This window comes from Typha angustifolia, chromosome 2 (assembly GCF_048772165.1).
Source record: "Typha angustifolia cultivar Huaian chromosome 2, ASM4877216v1, whole genome shotgun sequence".
Taxonomy (NCBI): Eukaryota; Viridiplantae; Streptophyta; class Magnoliopsida; order Poales; family Typhaceae; genus Typha; species Typha angustifolia.
The window spans coordinates 6,335,427-6,356,949 of NC_133240.1; the positions used below are offsets into that span (position 1 = coordinate 6,335,427).

Below are 21,523 nucleotides of genomic sequence, written 5' to 3' on the forward strand. Positions count from 1 at the left end.
TAGGTCTGCCCTACAGGATTAGGGAGATCGGCAGAAGAGGAAGAGGTGGCGCTGGTTGATAAAGAAAGAGGGGAGAGATATAGAGGCCGGTGGCCTAGTTGAGAAAGATTTTAGGGCAAAAGCTAATTAATCTTTCATTCAAAGTATATCTAAGATACAAGCCATAAGACTTTATTTATAGAGTTTAAATCAAAAGGTCTAAAATAAATTTAACTAAACCAGTCTTCCTTATCTTCTCAGATTAACCCTTCGTTTTGCTGCAAATATATTTCGAACTTTGGAGAAGTAGTGAATACTAAAGTTGTAGATCTAGAGGTTACCGATCTTGTCCAATTAGTTTGATACTATTCGAATATCTGTAGAATATTCTGCGAATATTTTTCCAAAACTGCACAGAGTTGAATTTAGCTAATTAAATAAAATCTTAACCTAGTAATACTCTAACTAAGCAAATAAGATAACTAGACTCAATCCATTGAGCCTAATATCCCCATGATTTTACCCGATCTAACCCATATCGCATCAATAAACCTCTAAATTTAAAAAAATAAAATTGGATCAGACATATACGTCGGAAAAAAAATGGAGATAATTTAGAGAGTGATAATAAATTTTTGTGGTCCTAACTATCTACCATTGGTCCAATCTGAGGCAGACAAATAAAGTTGGGCAAAATTCATTCATGCCTACCACTCTGTTTGCACTGGCCCTACTTCCCATTTTGGTGATAAAGAACACCATTATTGTGCAATTGTCCAACTAGACTCATCGATCACCTAACTCCTTGTTCTTCCAATCACTGTAATTTTGGCCATATATATATATATTATGCATCACCCACAGAGATGAGATCCGACGGCTGAGATTGCCGGAGATCTCTAAGCCCCTTTCCCATGTGTGTCACACCATCAGTGCATCAGAGTGATCAGACAGTTGGTAGGAAGCCAAAAGAAAATATTAAATTATTCAGGGAGTAGAGCCAAGTGGCATTCCGGCTTACGTGGCAGTCCCCATTTGTCTCCACAACGAATTTTCCGGCACTTTTACATTATCACCACCCAAAACTTTCAAAATATCAGAATTGCCACTACGTTCTATAAAATATCGGAATTACCACCTTTTTTATTTTAATTTTTTTATAAAATGTTTTAATAGATTATTATTAAAGTCAATAAGCACGTATAAACGACTAAAATATTTAGTATTAGATAGCTTTTAAACTATTTTTTTAAAATAATTTGTGTAATATCTCTTTTCTTATGTTTTCTTTTTGAATATTTTTACATAATTGCCACTCAAGACTTCATATCATAATTGCCACTATGGTTGAATTTTTCTTGACTAAGATGTATATAAATCGATAAAAATGTCTTTTTCTTACTAACCAAAAAGTTATTTTCTTGTACTATGATTTTGATGGCATTAGAATCATTTTAAAATCTATACAAAAGTTAAATAGCCAAATTTGAATTTAATTGATTGTGATTGATTAGTTCTAACTTAAAGGGAGGACTGTTTTGAAAGAGTTCAATAATTCTGATGGCAATTATTAAAAAGATTGTAAGTTTATGATATTTTAGAAGTTTTCTGTGTTTATTTTGTAATTATTCTTTTTAAAAAAGTGACCTAAGTTTTAGACATATTATGTGTGGTCACTTTATTAATAAATTTAATTCTATTTATATTTTGTGACGCTTTAATATCTTTCATTTTCTAACGTAACATATTCAAATAGCTATTTGCCCTCAAATTTGCTTTAAAATAAGAGTAAAATAATTTATATTTTTTTAATAAATTCTAATAGACAACTAATAAAATAGATATTGTTTTAATAAAAGGTGTGAAAATAGAAACAATAGGCGATGGTTTGTTGTATGGTTTCGTATTGAACTAATAGATAATTTTCCTTATAAAAAAATAATATAAATCTTTTATTGTACTTTAGCAAGCAGTAGACAGTAACCAACTAAGATACTTTTCTTATAACCATGAAGGTCATAAGTTCGAGTCTAACTCTAAATAATATTATTAAAAAAATATTTAATAACTTGGGTGTCTTAACTTAATGCTCAATAGTGAGCTCATCTGGCTTGATAGAGGGTTGACATTTTGTTCCGTCTATCTCATAAATAATAAAAGTAAGAAAAAAATTACTTACTTTAATTATTTTAATTTTTATATTTAGTTGTAAAAAATAAATTTGAATAAATAACCTGTTTAGTTAAAAAAAATAACCTATATTTTTTCTTTTTTAATTTTCTTTCTTAAATTTTAAAGAGACTCCATTTCAAACGCCACTTAATAGCAACCAATCACACCCTTACAATAAATTCAAAACCACTTAGCCCTCCCAACCGTCTGATCACAACCCAACGGCCGCCTTTATCGCCCTCCTACCGCAGTCACGTGCCGAGATCTCCTACCTCCAACTCCGTTACGCTGGAGTCCTGGAGATGGCACAAGAGCAATTAAATCTGAATCCATGTCCAAAGTTGATCCTGAATTCGAGACTCGGGGTGAGAGCTATATATTCGTCGGTCTCGCTTCCAGGGCGGAAGAGACGATAGGCGAAGGAGAGAGAGAGAGAGAGGAGAATCTACGATCTCGACCTCTAAAGCTTGGATTTGTCGCTATGGATCGGAAGGACGTTGGGATTCTTGCCATGGATATCTACTTCCCTCCTACTTGTGTTCAACAGGTGGGGTTTTGGTCAATCTTTGGGCCGAATGCTTAGTTTTTTGTTGGATTTGTTCGTGTTTCTTGTTGGAGGTGGATTTATTTCTCGTTGTTTTTGTTGGCGGATTTTTGGTGGATTTTTCGTTTGGTTTCTGCATATCCGTTCGATTTACTTATCGTATTGTCGTGATTTTGGAGAAGTTGTAGTTAATGAGTCGTTCAAGCTTACATTGGTAGCTATTGGAAGGATTTTTTGGAATAAAGTTTATGATTTGCTTGAATTTGTGATTATTGATATCATTTATTGTGGTGCAGTTTGACTTATTTCTGAACTTTATTGAAGAGTGGCCAGATCTGAGATAGATTTCCTTTTTCTTTTCTTGATTTAATATTCTGAGGCATGTGAGGTTTTACGTATGAATTTTCTGCGGCTATACTTGTTCCTTGCCGAGCATGCTCCATTTCTTTTTATAGTTAAGGATTAGGTGGTGTATGGGGGTAAACTAAGGATATTAAAGTAGAGAGAGAGAGAGAGAGAGAGAGAGAGAGAGAGAGAGAGAGAGAGAATGGGGTTGATGGCAAGTTAAAGTAGCACATATTTCCTATCCTTTTTAGATATAGATTCTAAGTTACTTGAAAAATATTTTCTGGGGTTCCCCTGGTTAATAGCCAAGTTAAGTATATATGTTATTAAGTACTAACTTTGTCAGTTGTCCAATAATTTGTACATTTTGCCCTATTCTCGGACAAATGGCTTGGATTATGATTTCGTTTGTTAGAAATAATTATTATCCTATTGTCTTCTCTATAGGAAGCCCTCGAAGCACATGATGGGGTTAGCAAGGGGAAGTATACCATTGGACTCGGACAAGATTGCATGGCTTTTTGCACGGAATTGGAAGATGTGATCTCCATGAGGTTAGCATTCCCTGTTCAGCAATATTCATGTTTGTAAGAAATAAGTGCTCAACTAGTGTTTGTTGAAAGTTCTTAATCTTCTGCATATAAACATTTCCCTGTTTCACATCTTGTCTATTTTTTTTCCTGATTTGCTTTTGGACTTTGTGGCTTCTCTATATAAGATGAATTATGTGTTGGATGCAATCATTATTTTGAAAACAAACTATTTGGCTCCTATGCATCTGACATATGCGGTGCCTGTTTAAGAGTCCGTTTGGGAGAAATACTCAAATAGGCGACTGCCTTAGCATTTTGATAATGTTCTAGATTCCTAGTATGTAGGGTGGCTTTTAAATTTCAAATTAACCAGAGATTGGCACCAAATTAATGGAATCTAAGGGCTTTCTAGATTCTCAGAATTAATTTAGTTCAGTTATTCTCTCTTGGTTTCATGTATTAATCTTGACTTCTATTTTATTTACCAACTGATTTATTTATTTATTTTTGAGCCACTTTGACCTCTAGACATGTTCGGGCCTCCACCTATCGCCTAGGTGCTAGGTGATACAAGTATACTACACCAACTTGCCGACCGCCTAAAGTCTTTTGAAATCTTGGGTGCAATTTAAGGGGAAGAATAATGTTTCTTTTGATTCATGGCTTTGATAATTTAGGTAGGAGAGGAGTATCTTGAAGTCTAGGACTCCTTGAGTTGGTTAATGATTGCACTGAATATTAATAGATTTATTATAGAAAGAAACATGGCATCAGTAGTTAGACATAGGCGTAGAGGACATGTAGTGATATATAAGATTTGCAATAATGATCAGCGCATGCTTTTCTTTTACAGTCGCGACCTGTTAGTTAATATAAATACTGTTTCAATAGGCAACTCTAGGGATGAGAAATTATCATCTATATAAAGAAGTGTTCTAGTCTAGCTGGAGATACAGTTTATCATCTTCTGTATATAGGTAGGTGCTAACACAACATGGTCTGATGTAGTTTTCTTAGAGGTATACAGCATTGACACTATAGCAGTCCTGATCATTGGTCATTTCATATATCAGGATTACTTCCAAGAAAATATAACTCACACCAGAAACTTGCTGACATACTATTGGGTGGTAAAGATTTTGATTTTGGATTATATAAGTAACATTTGTCATGTAATCAATGAGGTTTATCATTTTCTTGTCGGTTCCTTCCTCCTAGCCAGCACGTGTGTATCAATTGGTTGTTGTCCATAGCCAAAATTTCCAAATAGACAGTTCCTTAAAATTTCCAAATAACCCACCCTATGTCGTATCCTGTTGTGGTTTAATTAGATAGTTTTTCATGTGAGAGGATCCATAAGTAATGGTGATTAATATGACGTGCTCTGTTTTCTTGTAAGTTTAACAACTTGGGTTTCATGCATAAAACCTGATTGTCATTTTCCCCCTTAATTTTTTCCTTTCTTAACTGCTGAAATTAGCTGCAATTCATAAAATATGTTTTATATTTTAAAAGGAGGGCCATAAATTGATTAGGTAGTAGGAATTATTGCCTGATATATTTAAAGAATTTCTTCTAAAACTTATTATATTATAACTATGTATCTAGCTGGTGCATCAGCCTATTGAGTGATATTGTGATATCTTATGCTGATCTTTTTAAGCTATAATATATCTGAGTCAACAATAAATCTTTGTTTTCCATTCAATATTGTGATGATAACTCATAACTCCACTGAAAGACATGCTATTTTTATCATAATCATTGGATGCTCTCAGCTGCTGACTATGTTCACACATTGTTTCTTTGATTCATATTCATTAATATAAGTTCCTATAATCTATCGCCAAACATAAGTATTACTTATTTTTATTGCTGTCCCTTTATAAGTTTAAATTCTTATCATCAGTTCCATTCATCTTTTTTATCATCTTGACACTGAAAAGAATATGCATTTAGCATGTTCCGTTTTGGACTATGCTTAGTCTCTTGTATGAATATGCTTCAATATTTGAATACTCATCAAGAGATTTCTGCAGCTTGACAGTCGTTAATTCCCTGTTAAAGAAATATCAGATTGATCCAAGGCAAATTGGTCGCTTGGAAGTTGGTAGCGAGACAGTTATAGACAAAAGCAAATCTATCAAGACTTGGCTAATGCAAATATTTGAGGTACCTTCCACATCCTTGATTATAGTCATAGTATCAATGTTTCTACTTCACAGATAATACTATACTCTACAATTTTAATATGTTTCTTTTCTATGTTGAAGTTTTGACCTTTTCTGTGGAAGTTAGTTATAAGCGTCATACTAAGTTATAACTGTTATAAGCATCATGTTATAGACTGCTTCAATATTTCCATGTTCGTCTAGGAGATCTTTTGACATTATTTTGCAATTTTTAGTAGCTTTTGACTATACTATTGTTAAACATGTTGAAAATACAAATACAGGAATATGGAAATACTGATATAGAAGGAGTTGACTCAACGAATGCGTGTTATGGAGGAACAGCTGCCCTATTGAACTGTGCAAATTGGGTTGAAAGTAGCTCTTGGGATGGGCGCTATGGACTCGTTGTTTGTACTGATAGTGCGGTTGGTCATCTCTCATCTATTAATTTCATTATAAATTATGTATATGAGTTATATTGAACATTTCTATTGGAGTAGTGTTAAGTATGTATCTGATTCAGAATCTCTTTATATATATATGCCTGTGTGTGTATCTTTGAAGTTTGAACAGGACAGTTATACTTGGTGATAAATAAACTCCTTGCAGTATCTAAGAATATTCCTTCACTAATATCATCGCCATCCTTTAGGTCTATGCAGAAGGGCCAGCTCGGCCTACTGGGGGCGCAGCTGCGATTGCAATGCTGATTGGGCCAAATGCTCCTATCACTTTTGAAAGTAAACTTAGAGGAACTCACATGGCTCATGTTTATGACTTTTACAAGCCCAACCTTGCAAGCGAATATCCGGTTTGCTTCTTTCTCATCTTGCTATTATTCTATTTGTTATATGTGCAATTTTTTTATAATCAGTTACATATAACATTGGTAGTGTAAATGACTAAATGGATAGAGCTCTAGCAAGTTGTGCCTCAGCTTGAAAGTAAACCAAGCCTAGCTCAAGTCCACTCGGGCTTGAGTTGAGTTGGCTAAAGGCTGATTGAGCTAGACTCAATTTAACACAGAGCAAGCTTGAGCTCAGCTTGGGTTGAAGTTCAGTGAAAACTAGAACCAAGTGTTTGATGACAAAGGATATATACAAATAAATATACAATACGCTAGAAGTTCAGTGAAAACACTGAAAAGAGATTCGAACACAAGACATGAAGTAAGAGAAAAGGAGCTTTTAACCTACTACAGCATCACATTCTTGTAAATATTCTTAATTGAGAAATTATATGTAATATATTTCTATATGTAGCACATCATATCAGCTATATCCAGCCATGCTTGAGGGGTTAGCCAGCTCATGAGCTTATTTGATGCCCCTATTTTTCAGATTGACTTCCGAAATGTTGCTTTTCTAATTGGCTGAAGTTATCTGATTATTATTGCTTATGAGAAAAAAAAGAAGAAAGCAACCAAAATCGTTCAACTTTTGAGTATGCTTATTTAAATGGATCTTTTTGTAATTTATCATTTTGTGATGATTCTAGTTTCATGGTGTTAAGATATGATTGTACAAAAGTTCTATCATACTCTGCATGTGGATATGTGTGGATATAGAAAATATGAAATGTCGTGATTACCACATACTCCACAGATTTGGATTGCTTTTCCTCATCTATCTTAAGAAATATCTTTTCTCTTCTTCAGAGTTTTGATTGTTATGGTGTATAATGTTATCATCAAGTCATTTATATTTGTTTCCTGTTATCTCTAGTATTTTCATGTCTCGTTAGTAATTACATCCTTTGCTTTAAGAAACTTTCTGGGTTTTTCATGTTGAGTTCTTAGATAGCTATCATTCTTTTACTGCACAGTAGGCAAACGTCTTAGTCTTTCAAACACTCTGGGGTGTCCCTGAGTCCTTGACAGAATCAACAACTTCACTGCTAGTTAGATTCATCTAAGAATGATTAGAGTTATTTGTTTCCATCAAAATATCTTCTTAATGGCATATACTTCTAAGGGGACGAAGTATCTTAAATTTTTGTTTAACTGATTTATGCTTTATTCACTTACAAACTGCACTTCATATTTCTTCTCGGAAAAAACTAATGCTGAACTTGACATTCATCTTAAGTGCACAGTTCAGCATCTTGTTATCTCTTCATCTTGTAATTGGTAAATTATGTGTAGGTTGTTGATGGAAAACTATCTCAAACATGCTATCTCATGGCCCTAGATTCATGCTATAGACGTTTTTGTAGCAAGTGAGTTGCGACAAAGTATTATAAGTTCCGTTTTACTTCCACAAGAATTACTTACTGTCCCCTGACTTTGTACCCAATTCTGAATTTGTTGCATCCTTTAGGTATGAAAATTTAGAGGGAAAACAATTCTCCATATCTGATGTGGATTACTTTGTGTTCCATTCTCCATACAACAAGGTATGTATGAAATGTAATAATCTAATGCTTTACATGCCTATTCCTCTAGTGCGAAGAACCTTTTGGAGGCTTATTGTTTTTTTCATTTTTTATTACAGCTTGTACAGAAAAGTTTTGCACGACTTTACTTCAATGACTTCTTGCGCAATTGCAGGTTCTTATATTCTCATTTTTATGCTCCCTATAATTTTTATATCTCCACGTGAAGCTTATTTTGTCTCTGCCAGCGCATAAAAGTTACTTGGAACATAGAGCTTCTTTACTTGTTAATTTTCTTCTGTTTCACATCTTTCTGTGCTCAGGCAAAATACTGGAATCCTTGGAAATAAGATTTATCTATGCTTATTGAATAATTCTACTTCCAACATCATAACTGAAGTATTACATATTTTTGTTTCCATTTATTAGAAAATGTCTTGTTGATATATTAGTTTTGTAAACTTTGTAGTATGTTATTCAAAATGCACACCTGTGAATATTGATAGCAATTTCTTACTGGATATCGGTGGAAGTAACATTCAAATATTTTTGGACTACAAGTAAAGCTTGGCTTGTTAGTCTGTGCCGATGCAGTTTATAATATGTAGATATTCTGAATTAGAAAACAGTTCTGTTTTTAGAAAACTTCATTCTCCTTACAAACTATCTTTAAAGTAGATTTTTCTTTCCTAGTTTATTTCATTAATAATTTTATTGTCAGCTCTGTTGAGAATGACGCGAGGGAGAAGCTACAACCTTTTTCAGATTTGACCAGTGAAGAAAGTTACCAAAGTCGCGAGCTTGAAAAGGTTTTTTTTGTCTTGCTCTGGCTTTTAAATATTCCTATTAATTTCTGTTTGCTTATGTTTCACTTCTGCAAAATCTTCAGGTCTCTCAGCAACTTGCAAAGCATTTTTATGAGGAAAAAGTTCAACCAACAACTCTGCTGCCAAAACAAATTGGGAACATGTACACGGCCTCTCTGTATGCTGCATTGTTATCTGTTATCCATAACAAGCATAGCAATCTGGTGACTACTCTACCTTTATTATGCTATTGTCTCTATAACTTGATTATTGGCCTCCTTAATTTAGTTTTTAGTAACTTCACAGGAGGGTCGACGGGTTGTGATGTTCTCATATGGCAGTGGCCTATCTTCCACAATGTTCTCATTTAAACTTCAGGATGGGCACGATTCCTTCAACTTATCAAACATTGCTTCGGTGCTAAATATTTCAAAAAAGCTGGAGTCAAGACATGTGGTATGTCCCTTATTCTTCTATCTTCCTAATGACTGCACTCTGCAATTATCTTTGTGGGCAAAGTTTATTATTTTTCTCACAAGTTTTGCAGTTTAAGTCTTTTGATCCGAGCTTGTATAGTTGTATCTAGATATGTTAGGGCCCGGTAGGCACAATAACTGCATTTTCTTGTCATGTTCTAAATATGTTTCTGTTAATATTTTATTGGAATTTGTAGAATCTTTATCTCATTGAAGTAATCTTGATCTCATATAAAATTATTAGATAACTCAGATACCTTCTCAAATGTTCTGGACACTAGAGAAAATTGCATTTTTGTTGTAACCAAACCTATCTTTGTTGTTATTTGTGGTTGTGTTTATAAAGTGCCACAATGTAATTTTTGCTGAGGTACATAATTCAGAAGGGAAGGTGGAGTGCTAATTTTGTTTATCTAGTGAGTTTGAAAAGGACATTTTCTGATAGAATCTTTGCTCCACTATATTCTGTTTCTTAGTAGGCCTAGGGACTATATCCGTATTAGCAGTCCAAAATTATGCTCAAGAAGTTGTATGAAATCAATTCTGTAATCTGTAGGACTTTCCAATTTTTCAAATAGCAAGGTTTCAGATGAATTTCATCTTCAATAAAGAAACTTGAATAATACTGTGAAGTGAAAAAATTTATTTGTTTTGTACCTCATCAGCATACAACGCAGATAAGAACACCACTCTGCAATGTTGAAAGTCTTAGTGACTAGTGATACATTGATTATAACTGTGATTCTTGTGTGTTTAGTTTCCCTTTTTTGGTAGAAAATAGTCCAGCAATGAACTTTTAAATCCCCTGAACCTGTTTTACTCTTCCTACAGTTTCCACCCGAAAAATTTGTTGAAAACCTCAAGTTGATGGAGCACAGATATGGAGGGAAGGACTTTGAGACAAGCAAGGACACAAGCTTACTCTCACCTGGAACCTTCTATCTTACAAAGGTCGATTCCATGTACAGGAGGTATTACAACAAGGTGGCAGACAACATAGCCACCGGAAAAATAGAAACGACACCAGTAGAAAATGGCCACTAGAGAAGAGCCTGTGCGATTCGAGGCGGCTTGGGTCTTCGTTAACCTATTGATGTTGCTGCTATTCCCCTCCATATCTCTATTCTCATCCAATGATATCAAGTCTGGTATGTTTGTAATTCTTAGTAGCAGGTGTTTATTTCAATGATATGGATGAATCCTGTTTCAAGTTGATTTCTAGTTCTTTGGGGTCGCAGTAAAAGATCTTGCTGGCCTCTCGCAGTAAAAGATCTTGCTGGCCTCTCGCAGTAAAAGATCTTGCCATGAGGTGGTGGGTTGTACTGGATCAGAGCTCTACAAATCCGTACAATCGAAACGCAATATTTGTTAGTGGATTTTTAAAATTAATGTTACATTTAATATTATTTTTATTTGTTTATTAGTGGGTTGTTGGGCTTTGATCTTTCTTAACAATTGATTTAGTCCCGTTTACCATAAAGTAGGGGTATGTATGTATACAACCTGTGCTTTAGCGAGCTGAGCTTGTGCTTTAAACGAGCTCAATTTAATGGAGCCTCAAACAATCAAGCCTTATTTAATTTCAAGCTGAGCTTGAGTTATGCGTAATTGAAGCTCGAGCTGCTTTAAACAAAGTTTGATTCGAGCCTACTGTAAGTTGAGTTCAATTTAAGAATGATTTGAGTTTGAGCCTTTCAGTTCAAGCCTTATTCAAGCAGTAAGCTCTATTTAAATTTAAATTTAAAAAAGGGCTTGATTTAAGATAGGGCAAATTATATTTTAGCACCATGTATTATTCAGTTATTATGGTTTACTCTTACATTTTCACGTAGTTGAGTTCGAACCCTACGTTTTGAATTTATTCATGAAAAAAACACCCTAATGTTAGTTAGTCGCACCAAAAGAAAAAAAAAAAATTAGTGTGTGATTTGATCATATCATTCATTTCAAACAATTGATTACAATGTGATACAATAGAGAAAAAGGAGAAAAAGGCAAGAGCGTTAGAGATAAGTCCCACACTTGGTTGTATTATATATTGAACAACTATATCTAAACAAACACTCAAGACAAAATATAGTGGAGATAGAGCAAACGCTTCCTGTTTGGATCAATTAGGAGCACTACGCGAAGAACAACATGAGTCTTAAAAGATTGAGCACTCAATCAAGGAGCAAACTCAAACAGAGTCCAATGAATTTAACAAAACACTAGGCTTGCCACGATGCCCACTAATTCATGAGTTGGTCAATAAAAGATCTCATTCCTTTTTCTTTCTTCTAATTTGGTTAGATTAAATTTTTCACCAATTCGTGAGAACCTGTAGCAGTGTAGCTGCTGTTATGTACACCATCATGTTATCCATTGTGGCAAGTTGCTATAATTTTAATAGCAATTTTTTTATTTTTTATTTATTTAAATGTTTGGAGGGACTAAAATATAATGTAACATTTATATTTATTTTTTCCTTGGATTGCATTCCATTATATATAATGATACAAAGCAGATAGATGTAAAGTTGTTGGTTTTATTTATTCTTATTAGAAATTTTTACATTATTGCCACCAAAAAGTTTCAAAACATTATAATTGTCACTACATTCTCTAATCATAATGTGCTCTTTTAAAAATATCATTCTATTAGTTAAATTTAACTAATTATAATTAGAACACCAACTTAGATATAAAAAGATTATTTTGCCCTTGCATAAATTATTTGAAATGGTTTACCTTCGCCTTTCTTCACTGCCGCGTGTTCCTCCGATCGAAAACAAATATTTGGGGCCACGTCGGTACGACAGAATATGCGTTAGAAAGGTTAATCCCTCTCCCCCCCATTTTTTAGTAAAAAATTAAAAAACCGAGTCGAACTTCTAAAAAGCAGCATGCCCGCTTCCATAGAACAATATCGTGGCAATATAGACCTAAGTGAGTTTATTGGATCCTGGGGAACTATCACAAGTTCAGCTGACCTATAGAACGAGAATGCTGTGTCGTCCAGCGGAGCTTAGAAGAAGGTGACTCGGAGCTGAGATCAAAAGTGCTGATAAGTATTTTGCACTCTAAACTTAAAAAGGAGGGTATTTTAGTTATTTCATATGTTTATTAACTTTAATAAAAATCTATTAGGATTATTCGCAATAATGGAAAAATCCTTTTTTTTAAAAAAAATTAAGCAAGAGATCAATAACTAAAATCTTACCTTCTTTGCCGACTTCACCTCAAAGACTGTAGACGTAACCTTTCTCATGGTTTAAAGGAGAGACGGCAACGATATACATGCCGGCGCAGACTTCCAACTCACAGTGGGTTGGAGAAGAATTTATTTGCGTGCTTGACGTGAATCGATGTAACTTCTCGTTCTTCCAACTCAAGATCCCAGCGGCGAAGTGACAACAAAGGCGGGGAGGGTCGTGGTTTCCCTTTCTTGGGTTTTCGAGCAATGTGGAGATACTTTTCAGCCGTGTTCTCGGTTTGGTTATCTATCTCCTTTCCTCTTTAACTCGATTCTTTGATTCGAGCGAGTCATGGCAGGAAATTAAGTAGTGACAAATGTTCGACAAAATGCCTCAGAGAAAACCCAATGGGGTGCAATAGGCGGGAAGGTTATTTTAAAATGGCTTATATCGTTAGACATCACAATGCATAAAACCTGCCAAAGAAGGTTTGAAGAAGAATCGACAGAACAATTAGTTCGAGTATGAGGATTATGTTGCAATTATTTTTAAGGTGGGGATAGAATTGAGGGATTGGGAAGATGAGTGCCTGTTGGGTGTACTAATCTTACGAAGGAGAGCATATTTTATCTGCATCGAGTTCATTTATTTTGTTGAATACTTCTGAGCAAGAGCATATTTGCTTGAATCAGTGTTTAGAGCTTACTCAAAATGGCATTGCTTTGTTTATATCATAGTTAGTCGGTGGAAAAAACTGTAAGTATGTGACACATATATGAGTAGGATTTGTACTTTGTTTTTGAAGTACTAGGAAATAAGTTATAAGTAGCAACGGCAACAGCAAAAGAATGGCATGAAGTTTGTACAGAGGTTGGTAAATGTGTGAGATAAGAAATATAGATGTATATGTGAATTGATAATTGAATGATGTATAATGGACACAGGTAACACTCTGTTTGCCCTGGACATTGTAAATGATCAATAAGGAAACCCAGTACTGTTGGACGAAGACACTAAAAGGAAGAGGAGGGAGGAAAGGAGGATGATGATAATGTGAGTAGTGGAGGAAGAGAGGAATTTACCAACATTTGATTTCCGACTGGAATATGGTTTGTAAATCTAAAAGGTCTGTTTAAAACATCTCACATTTAGTAAGAAGTACATAAGTATGGAAACTTAGAAGTCTTTCATAGGACATGTTAAATTTAGTAAGAAGTATGTTAGAGCACCTAAGGGGGTTATCTAGAAGGAGAAGTTGCAGATGATAGATGGCGTATCACGTTTTTTGTTTATAATGAATAAATGTTTTTCGTCTCAACACAAATATCTGTGAACCAAGAAATTACTCCAGTTGCTAACTATCTTTCAAGATACTACATGAAGTTATACCCCATGTTTTTTAGTATTTTATTGTTCTTTTCTGAAATTCTATCATGTCTAACGATTTCCAATTTTCTCATATGAAATTCTTTTCCTGTAATTCTTTTTTTCTTTATTTTGTAGTTTGAGCAACACCAGAAATTCAGACTATGACATAACACTTGGACAAATGTGCAGTCCTGTATCCTGATTCAAGTTCTGAGCATCACTTGGCTGTGAGTACCATACTTGGTAGATTTTGTATTGTTCACAGCTAAATGGACCTATAAAATTTTAAAGAACTTCAGCTACCCTTTTTTTTTGTTGAGGGAAAGGCCGTAGGCGTATATTTCATTCATTCATAGAAACAACGTGATACATAAATTGAAAGGGTAAATAGGGTGATGACCCTTTGATACAAGGCCCCCACTTGGATACTACAACCAATTCTTTAGCCTCCTTGATGATGAACAACTAAATTAAACAGACTAGCTTGCCAAATATTCCATTGTATCAATGTAATGACCATTGGTGTAAACAGAGTTCTTTGTTGACAAAGAATAAAGGAATGTAGTCTACAGCCAAGCATTATTGAAGGGTTTACATCAATGAGAAATATGAATCATGAATCTCTCTAAGTTTGTCTCAGTTTCTTGTACTTCAAACTTCAATTATCTTCTGGTTGAGGGCCATGTATCTCCACCTCTCCTTCTCAATGAAATCTGCATCCAGGAACTTGGCAATGAAAGCCCAAAGTCTGTAGGCGTCCTCAAAATTAGTTAAGAATCCAAGTGAAGCATTTACGACATTTATTCCCATCTCTATATTCTCTTTTCCTTTACTACCTGCAATGGTTGCATCACTAGCCCTTCTCTCCAATACTATGTTACTCTCTTCTTCATATTTGTCTGGGAAGCAGATGTTTTTCAAGAATCCACAGCTTAGAGAAATGTTGCTCCTATCTGCAAGCTTTTGTACAAGTGAAGGCTCAACTTTCTCGCCTTTCCAGTCGAACACATTGAATGCTAATGCAGGTCCCCTATCAAATTTTACTCTTGGACCATAGATCTTAACTAAAGAATGACCACTTTCGGAGTGAGGATGTCGCAACTTAAAGAGTGCAACATATAACCAATTAGTGATACATCGGAGTCTGCTTCCTATGAGTATCAGACCTAGATGATCTGCATGATCTAGTCCTCTGCATTCAATCTGCATACTGTTATCTGCATCCTCGACAATTTCAGATGATGGTTCTCCTCTTTCTTCTTTGTTGTTTGTCATAGGTTCAGAAATTCCAGATGTCTCACCCTGTTCACTTCTTAGAACTTGCTTCTCTTTTGAATTCAGATGACTTTCATTTTCTGTTTGAGCAGGAGCATTAGAGAGATGGGTGCTTATTGGCCCTGAGAAAGAGCTTGTGGTTTCCAAATCATCTTCCACATTTTTGAACTCGCAGGACCGGGATTCCAAGTCTGTACTCGAATAGTCATCTCGGAGCAGAGACAACCTTCTTGCTGGGACAATGCTCACGATCCCGATACTCCTGGCAATTGTCGATGTCTGCAAGACCTCACATCTGGATTTCTTGACGAAGAGTGCTGCAAATCCAGATGGGTTTTCCCCAAACACCTTGTAGAAATTGCAGATGATGAAGTCTGGCTGGATAAGGGAGAGTCCAAAGGTGTCTACGTCCTTTGGCCCCAGTGCGCATGCATCAAGCATGATATGCCAACCATTTTCTTGAGCTAAGCTCATCCACAAGTAAGGATATCTCGCTCCTGTCATCCTGGATTGAAGCGGAAAGACAAAAAGTCCATTCCGCTTCTTCTTTCTCTTAATCAATTTCTCCCTCAACTTAGCAGAGTAGATCCTCAAGCTTGGCCATGTAAAATTGGCAGACATGACTTTTGCCCCTCTCCTCTGGGCGCTTTCCGCCATAGCCGTCGCTGCTTCGCTCTCGTAGTCGTACACAGTCAACAGCCTCTTGTTAGAATGGAACGGATAAGTTTCTGCCAGCAACCTGAATGCAGTAGTCCTATTGGCAGTACAGACCATGTTGTATTCCTCGTACGAGATGTTGAGTGATCCCATAATTCTCTTCTTGATTGCCGATTCAAGAGCTGTCTCTCGACTCCCACGTTGCATGTGAGATTTCAAGCTCTCTGACTTATAGGAGATGCTGAAGAAAGGAGGCTGCAAGAGCGAGGATGGTGGAGGGGTGGATGATGTCGATGCTACGGAGGAGGTCATCTGTGCATGGGAGAAAAGGCCGAAGCCAGCGTAGTCGAGGCAGACGTGATTCAAGAGGTGTTGATACTCGCTGCTCCTGATGCGCTCCGCTTGTTCCGTGTTGCCGTACTGCGGAAAAGCCGCTGCGAAGCTTGAGAATGCATCCGGTAGGGACGGGAGGGACTCGTGGTTGGTGAAGAAGATGTTGGGGAGGATTGAAGAAGTGGTGGATTTGGTGAAATTTGAACGTGAAATCATGGTGGTGGTGGCAGGAACTCTGGTGCTTCTACCCGTTTGATTGTTCAATTCTATCGGGCTAAGGAAATTCGCCGGGCAGCAGCCCGGGGCACATCCATGGGAGGAATCCCTCACGCAGGTCGATAGCATTTCAGCCTTGTTACTTGCTTCTTGCTCCTCCTTGCTTCTTCCACTCTCTCTCGGTGGCCTTCTGAGGTACTTGTTGATGAACGAAAGCATTGTGCTTCATGGGTTGGTATAGTGGCTGCACCAGGGAGGAGGCTGTCATTTGAACAGGTCAGCTCACTAAACTGGCCACATGTTTCCTAATTATATATTGCTAAGCAGGCCCCCTGGGCTTTCTTGGTCATTGACCCTGGGTCAATAAGCTGCTAATGCCTTCTTTACCATAAACTCTATTCTTTTACAGTAGTTTACCAGCATGTTAATAATCTTCGATATGCTGACAAATCCTCGACTGGGGTCAATAATCTTGGTTTTTCCAGTCGATTTTTCAATCGTTTAAGTGGTAAAAAAAAAAGAATAAAAAGATGTAGTTGTCGACGCAACGATACAACTGATAGAGAACGAAAGGGTCATTGTTAGCGTCGGCAGCATGCTGGCCCAGCTATGATGGCTTGATGTGCCATAGCCTTCACCCTTCTTGTTAATCTAATGTAGCTTAAACTGAAAAATAGCAACTAGCTTATCGGATGACCTTCTTCTATAGTATTATCATTTGTTTATGTCATCCGTAACACTGGTTTAGTGCAACCTTCTGATGCTCTCTCTTTTTCTTTTTTTCTTTTTAGTTGCTTGGCTGCAGACAGGGAGCTGCAGTTGGTGGAACAAGTTGTATGGCCTGAGCTCAGAATAGGTGAGTGTAGTTACTTTGCTCTATTTGTGAATTCCATTATCATTTTGTACATTCTTGGCCTTTGATGCTAGCTTTTCATAGAGGGAGGGATACATGGGAACATTTGCTTGACATGAGCAAGTCAACGTTTTGGGCGTCGGAATGGAATGCACTGCCTAGGATTCTTGTGAGATAATGGGGTTTGCCCACTTCTGCAAGTAATCCTTGTGACCACTTTATCTGATAGATTTTACATAATTGGTGGGGTTGCATTTGGAAAAAAATATAAAAATATCTAGGAATTCCTGTTGCTTCTTCTATTCTATTTATATCCATTTCTTTTCCTAGAAAGTGGTTTGTATGACATCCCAATTTGTTTTAACAACCAAGAATTTAAAAAAATAAATAAATAAGAAATTAGAGATAATTATTTAGATAATGACAGATTTAGTTTTATCCTTTATATTTTAGGATTTTAGATTAAATCAAATTAATATTTTTTTATTAGGTATATCTTTAAGTAAGAAAATATATTAGAATTCTTATCCTAGCAGGACTCTTATATCTTTGATCCATCTTAGAGGAAAAAAAAAAAGAAACCCTAAAAGAAAGTTTTTGGGCGGCAATGTTATGGTACCATCGAAAAAATTAGGTTTTATGAGCGATACTATAGCAGTGTTACAGTACGTAGATGTGAATGTTGTCATCTCTTATTTCATCATCTAAATTTATTTTTGTTATATACTTTTCTTGTCGGTGCTACCATTGTCGGAGTCAGTCATCAAGGAGTCGACTGGGATAAGCAAATCGCAGTAAAGAAATCGTATATGAAGACTTTTTACTCACATAATTATCATCTCGTATTTCATACTATAATTCTTTTGTATTATTATTCACGTAGTATTACACTCTGCGCATTATTATCTTTTTATATTGTATTTCGTGTCATACTCTACTTCGTGTAATACTTCAATTCATGAAATGTGATCTTCATGTAAATAGTAAAATATTGGCTACGGGTCTGTAGGACTTTGAGAACAGACACATGCTGGATATTCTTTGTGCTTCCCTGTGATAACTCAAGTCTACCTTAAATCCCAGGGTATAGACATATTCTCTATCAATGCATGACTCATTTAGGTGACTCTGGTACAATTAAAAAATAGTCCAAGGGATAGATTCATTTCTGATGAGTACATGATCGGTTTATGTGACTTTGACGCAATTAGAGAACAATATCATGCTATATTAGAAATTTCTATGAGGTGACTCTAATCTCTTTAATAAAAAAGATGTGTTGCGTTTATTACATAGTGACACCTTCTGGTGATTCTAACTGGATCATCTATGAAAGAAGACTTGAGAGTCATCTCGAAATGATTTTAGTTGGTGTGAATTCATAGGTACAATCCCAAATTGAGTTGGTAATATTAATATTAAGAAAACTTGCAGAATGAATTGAGCATGTTACTTATTAATCGTACTATTATTACTTGTGCTTACTATCCATATTATGAGCATGCTGACTATTGTTATTAGTTATTGAGCTTTGATTAAAATTTTATATTAGATAAAGTATGATTTTTCTAGCTTTTGAGTGAATTCACTCGCTGAGCTATGATCGATTCATTCAAAGCGCGTGCCCTACATGTTTTGCTCTTAACAATCCGATTAATTCTCCCGGTGAAAAAACATTAGACATTCCATCTTCTATCAAGATAAATTAGGTAAAACTTCGTGTATCTCAAATCTATTGAAATATATGACTGGTCATGATTCCTATTTTAGGTCGTGATAATTTTCATACCAAGACTAAAATCATTTTGTGAAAGTTAAGAAAAGAAACAGGAAGGTTAAAATTTGATTGAAATTTTTACATCAACATATTCCATTCATTGATCTTGACCCCATAGGGAAAGCTTAAATTTGTTGAAGCATTTGGTTACAATACTGAGAGGGTAATATTTTCCACTCAACGAGTTGATTGTCTACACTTTAGTTTTAATCATTTTTTAATACAAAAAAAAAGATTGTCTACATTTGAGTGTCTTTAATGGACAGTCATAAAGTTGTTTCCTGGTGGTGGCCCCTAAAAGTATACGTATCAGTTGTCTGGTCTTACACGTTATCCAGACTTATCTGTTCGGTCTCCTGTGTCCGGATAGAAACATTATAAGACAGGGAAATCTATATTTAAACATCTTATATATTTCAAGTATCTATGATTTAAAGTTCACGCCATATATTTTTAATATTTAATTGCATCTATAGTTTGTAAGATATTTACAGAACACGCTCTGTTTGGATTTATTAATTAGAGCTAATTGAATCACGTTGTTAAACTAACTGCTCTAAGTTGGAATCCACCTTTAAGTTTGGTTTTTTCTATCTCCTTTCTAGGAGAAGAATGTGGATTGCTGAGGAGAGGTTGAGGGTGAGCTCCTCTCTTCCATTTTCATCATGTTATGTCTCCCTCTTCTAGCCATGAGATTTGTGGCCAAAGAAGAACATATAGTTGTGCTCTAGAAGAATGATGAACAACTTTGATGCATATTTCTGCCTTCTGCCATGTTATTATTGACCTAACATGGAGTGTGTGTGTGTGTGTGTGATTTATTAATATTAAAAGCATTCATAAATACATTAAAAAAGAAAAGGTGGGACGCTAAGCATAAAAATTTCCCTGTAAGATAATTTCTTTTTCTTGCATACTGTTCACATTTTCATTGATTATATTCATATTTGCTGGTCTTAAGATAGAATTGAAATTAGGTGAAGAGCCCAAGTAGGCAATGCCAACCCAAACAGTTTTCAAAGATGTCAAGAATTCTTGGTGGTTAGCAGCAGCAGGCAAACTTATCAAGAGTTTGTCATAAATTCATCTTATGGTTTTCAAGTTTGGACTTGCCTTCTTCCTTTGGCATACACATTATTATGAGGCAGTTCATGCAGGATAAGTAAATTTACAGGTAGCCATTTAAATCACCAAGCCAATGGCATAGCCATTAGGTCTGAAGATGTCTTCATCACTCCATGATTCTTGACCAGGAAAATATTTTTGTTGGCTATCTACATGTTATTTTCAACTTTATATGCCTGTCTCTAGCCCAGATAAAGAAGGGAAGGTTGCAGACTTACAAAAGAATAGCTTGACAAAAAGTGAAGAACTATTAGAAATAGATGTAGTTATACAGGGAAGAATGGAGAAAGAAAGATCTATCAATATAGCCGACCTCAAATAGTCGAGACTTCGTCAAGAAAAACCATAGAAAATAGATCCTAATCATAGAGAGAGCAATGGGGGGAAAGAAAGATCTATCAGTATAGCCGACCTCAAATAGTGGTTATTATTGTAGATGAAGAACGCGTTGCATTTGTGGTCCAGTTTGGATATTTTTAAAGGAATGGGTTAAATTTAGATGAAATAGTAAGCTGGAAGAAGGTATGAATGCTCTACGCCCAATTTGTGGACCTGGGTCACAGAGACCTACACATATAACTTCTTTGATTGCAACGTTGTGCAGGAAACTTGTGGATTTTGTAAGGGGGAAAAGTGATTCATGAGACTTTCTTTGTCTACTTTTGTGAATCCCAGGTGACTCTCTTCTCTCGCAACGGTCTCGCCGGCCAAAATTAACTCCGATGGCTCCTTTAGACGACCTTTTATTACGGTGTTTTTAATATCTAATAAATTACTTTTGAGAAGATACAGTTTTGATTTGAGATATTCTATTTAAATGAATTTATTTATGGAGTATTGGGCAATATATATATATATATATATATATCTAAACCTTGTTGAAAGAACAATTAGCTGTATTACTCCAGCTATAGACATAGAATATTTTCTTCTTGTGGTTTGACATGGTTTTAACTTTTATCATTATGCTTTTTAAACTTGAACAGTTATTAATTTTGTTATGTTCTACACCAAATTATAACTTTTAGTTGGTCAATTACAGTGATGTGAAATTTAATTAACCCTACAAAAGATACAGAATGATATGAAGATGGTAGGAGTGGTCCCACTGAAGCACATTGAATCATGGCATTTTCACAGTCAGTTTTGGTTGGGAAGTTTAGTAGTTGCAACTTGAGTTTAAAATACATGAGGATAAATTGAGATCGGCCAAATTATAAAATGGTATATTTTAATTTGCCCTAAAGAAAGACTAGCATTCTAACCTTATTAATATTTTTTTTTCTTTATTAGCTTAAGCTTTTAGATTAATTGGCAAATTAATATAGTATCAAAGCTAAAA

General features: G+C 35.4%; 2 protein-coding genes and 1 long non-coding RNA gene across 3 annotated transcripts; 2 read left to right on the forward strand and 1 right to left on the reverse strand.

Moving 5' to 3' along the window:
• The first annotated feature begins 2,538 nt into the window (after positions 1-2,538).
• On the forward strand, positions 2,539-11,010 carry LOC140775082 (hydroxymethylglutaryl-CoA synthase). The gene is made up of 12 exons (XM_073118333.1): positions 2,539-2,698; positions 3,488-3,594; positions 5,613-5,745; positions 6,029-6,172; positions 6,400-6,558; positions 7,891-7,964; positions 8,066-8,141; positions 8,240-8,295; positions 8,842-8,929; positions 9,010-9,150; positions 9,233-9,382; positions 10,234-11,010. The coding sequence occupies exons 1-12, from the start codon at positions 2,633-2,635 to the stop codon at positions 10,444-10,446; spliced, it is 1,407 nt and encodes a 468-aa protein (XP_072974434.1). The 5' UTR covers positions 2,539-2,632; the 3' UTR covers positions 10,447-11,010.
• A 3,421-nt stretch (positions 11,011-14,431) lies between these two features.
• On the reverse strand, positions 14,432-16,702 carry LOC140769318 (uncharacterized). Its single transcript, XM_073109987.1, has one exon. The coding sequence runs from the start codon at positions 16,643-16,645 to the stop codon at positions 14,597-14,599; it is 2,049 nt and encodes a 682-aa protein (XP_072966088.1). The 5' UTR covers positions 16,646-16,702; the 3' UTR covers positions 14,432-14,596.
• A 23-nt stretch (positions 16,703-16,725) lies between these two features.
• On the forward strand, positions 16,726-21,011 carry LOC140769325 (uncharacterized). Its single transcript, XR_012105877.1, has 2 exons — positions 16,726-17,282; positions 17,364-21,011. It is a non-coding gene; the product is annotated as an uncharacterized lncRNA (long non-coding RNA).
• The last annotated feature ends 512 nt before the right edge of the window (positions 21,012-21,523 follow it).

What these genes read in the sequence shown, in the direction of transcription:
- LOC140769318 (XM_073109987.1), bottom strand. Translation starts at nt 16,645, where the DNA reads ATGCTTTCGTTCATCAACAAGTACCTCAGAAGGCCACCGAGAGAGAGT.
- LOC140775082 (XM_073118333.1), top strand. Translation starts at nt 2,633, where the DNA reads ATGGATCGGAAGGACGTTGGGATTCTTGCCATGGATATCTACTTCCCT. An exon ending in GGCTAATGCAAATATTTGAG is followed by an intron (nt 5,746 to 6,028) that starts GTACCTTCCACA and finishes ATACAAATACAG; the next exon opens with GAATATGGAAATACTGATAT. An exon ending in TCCATTCTCCATACAACAAG is followed by an intron (nt 8,142 to 8,239) that starts GTATGTATGAAA and finishes TTTTTATTACAG; the next exon opens with CTTGTACAGAAAAGTTTTGC.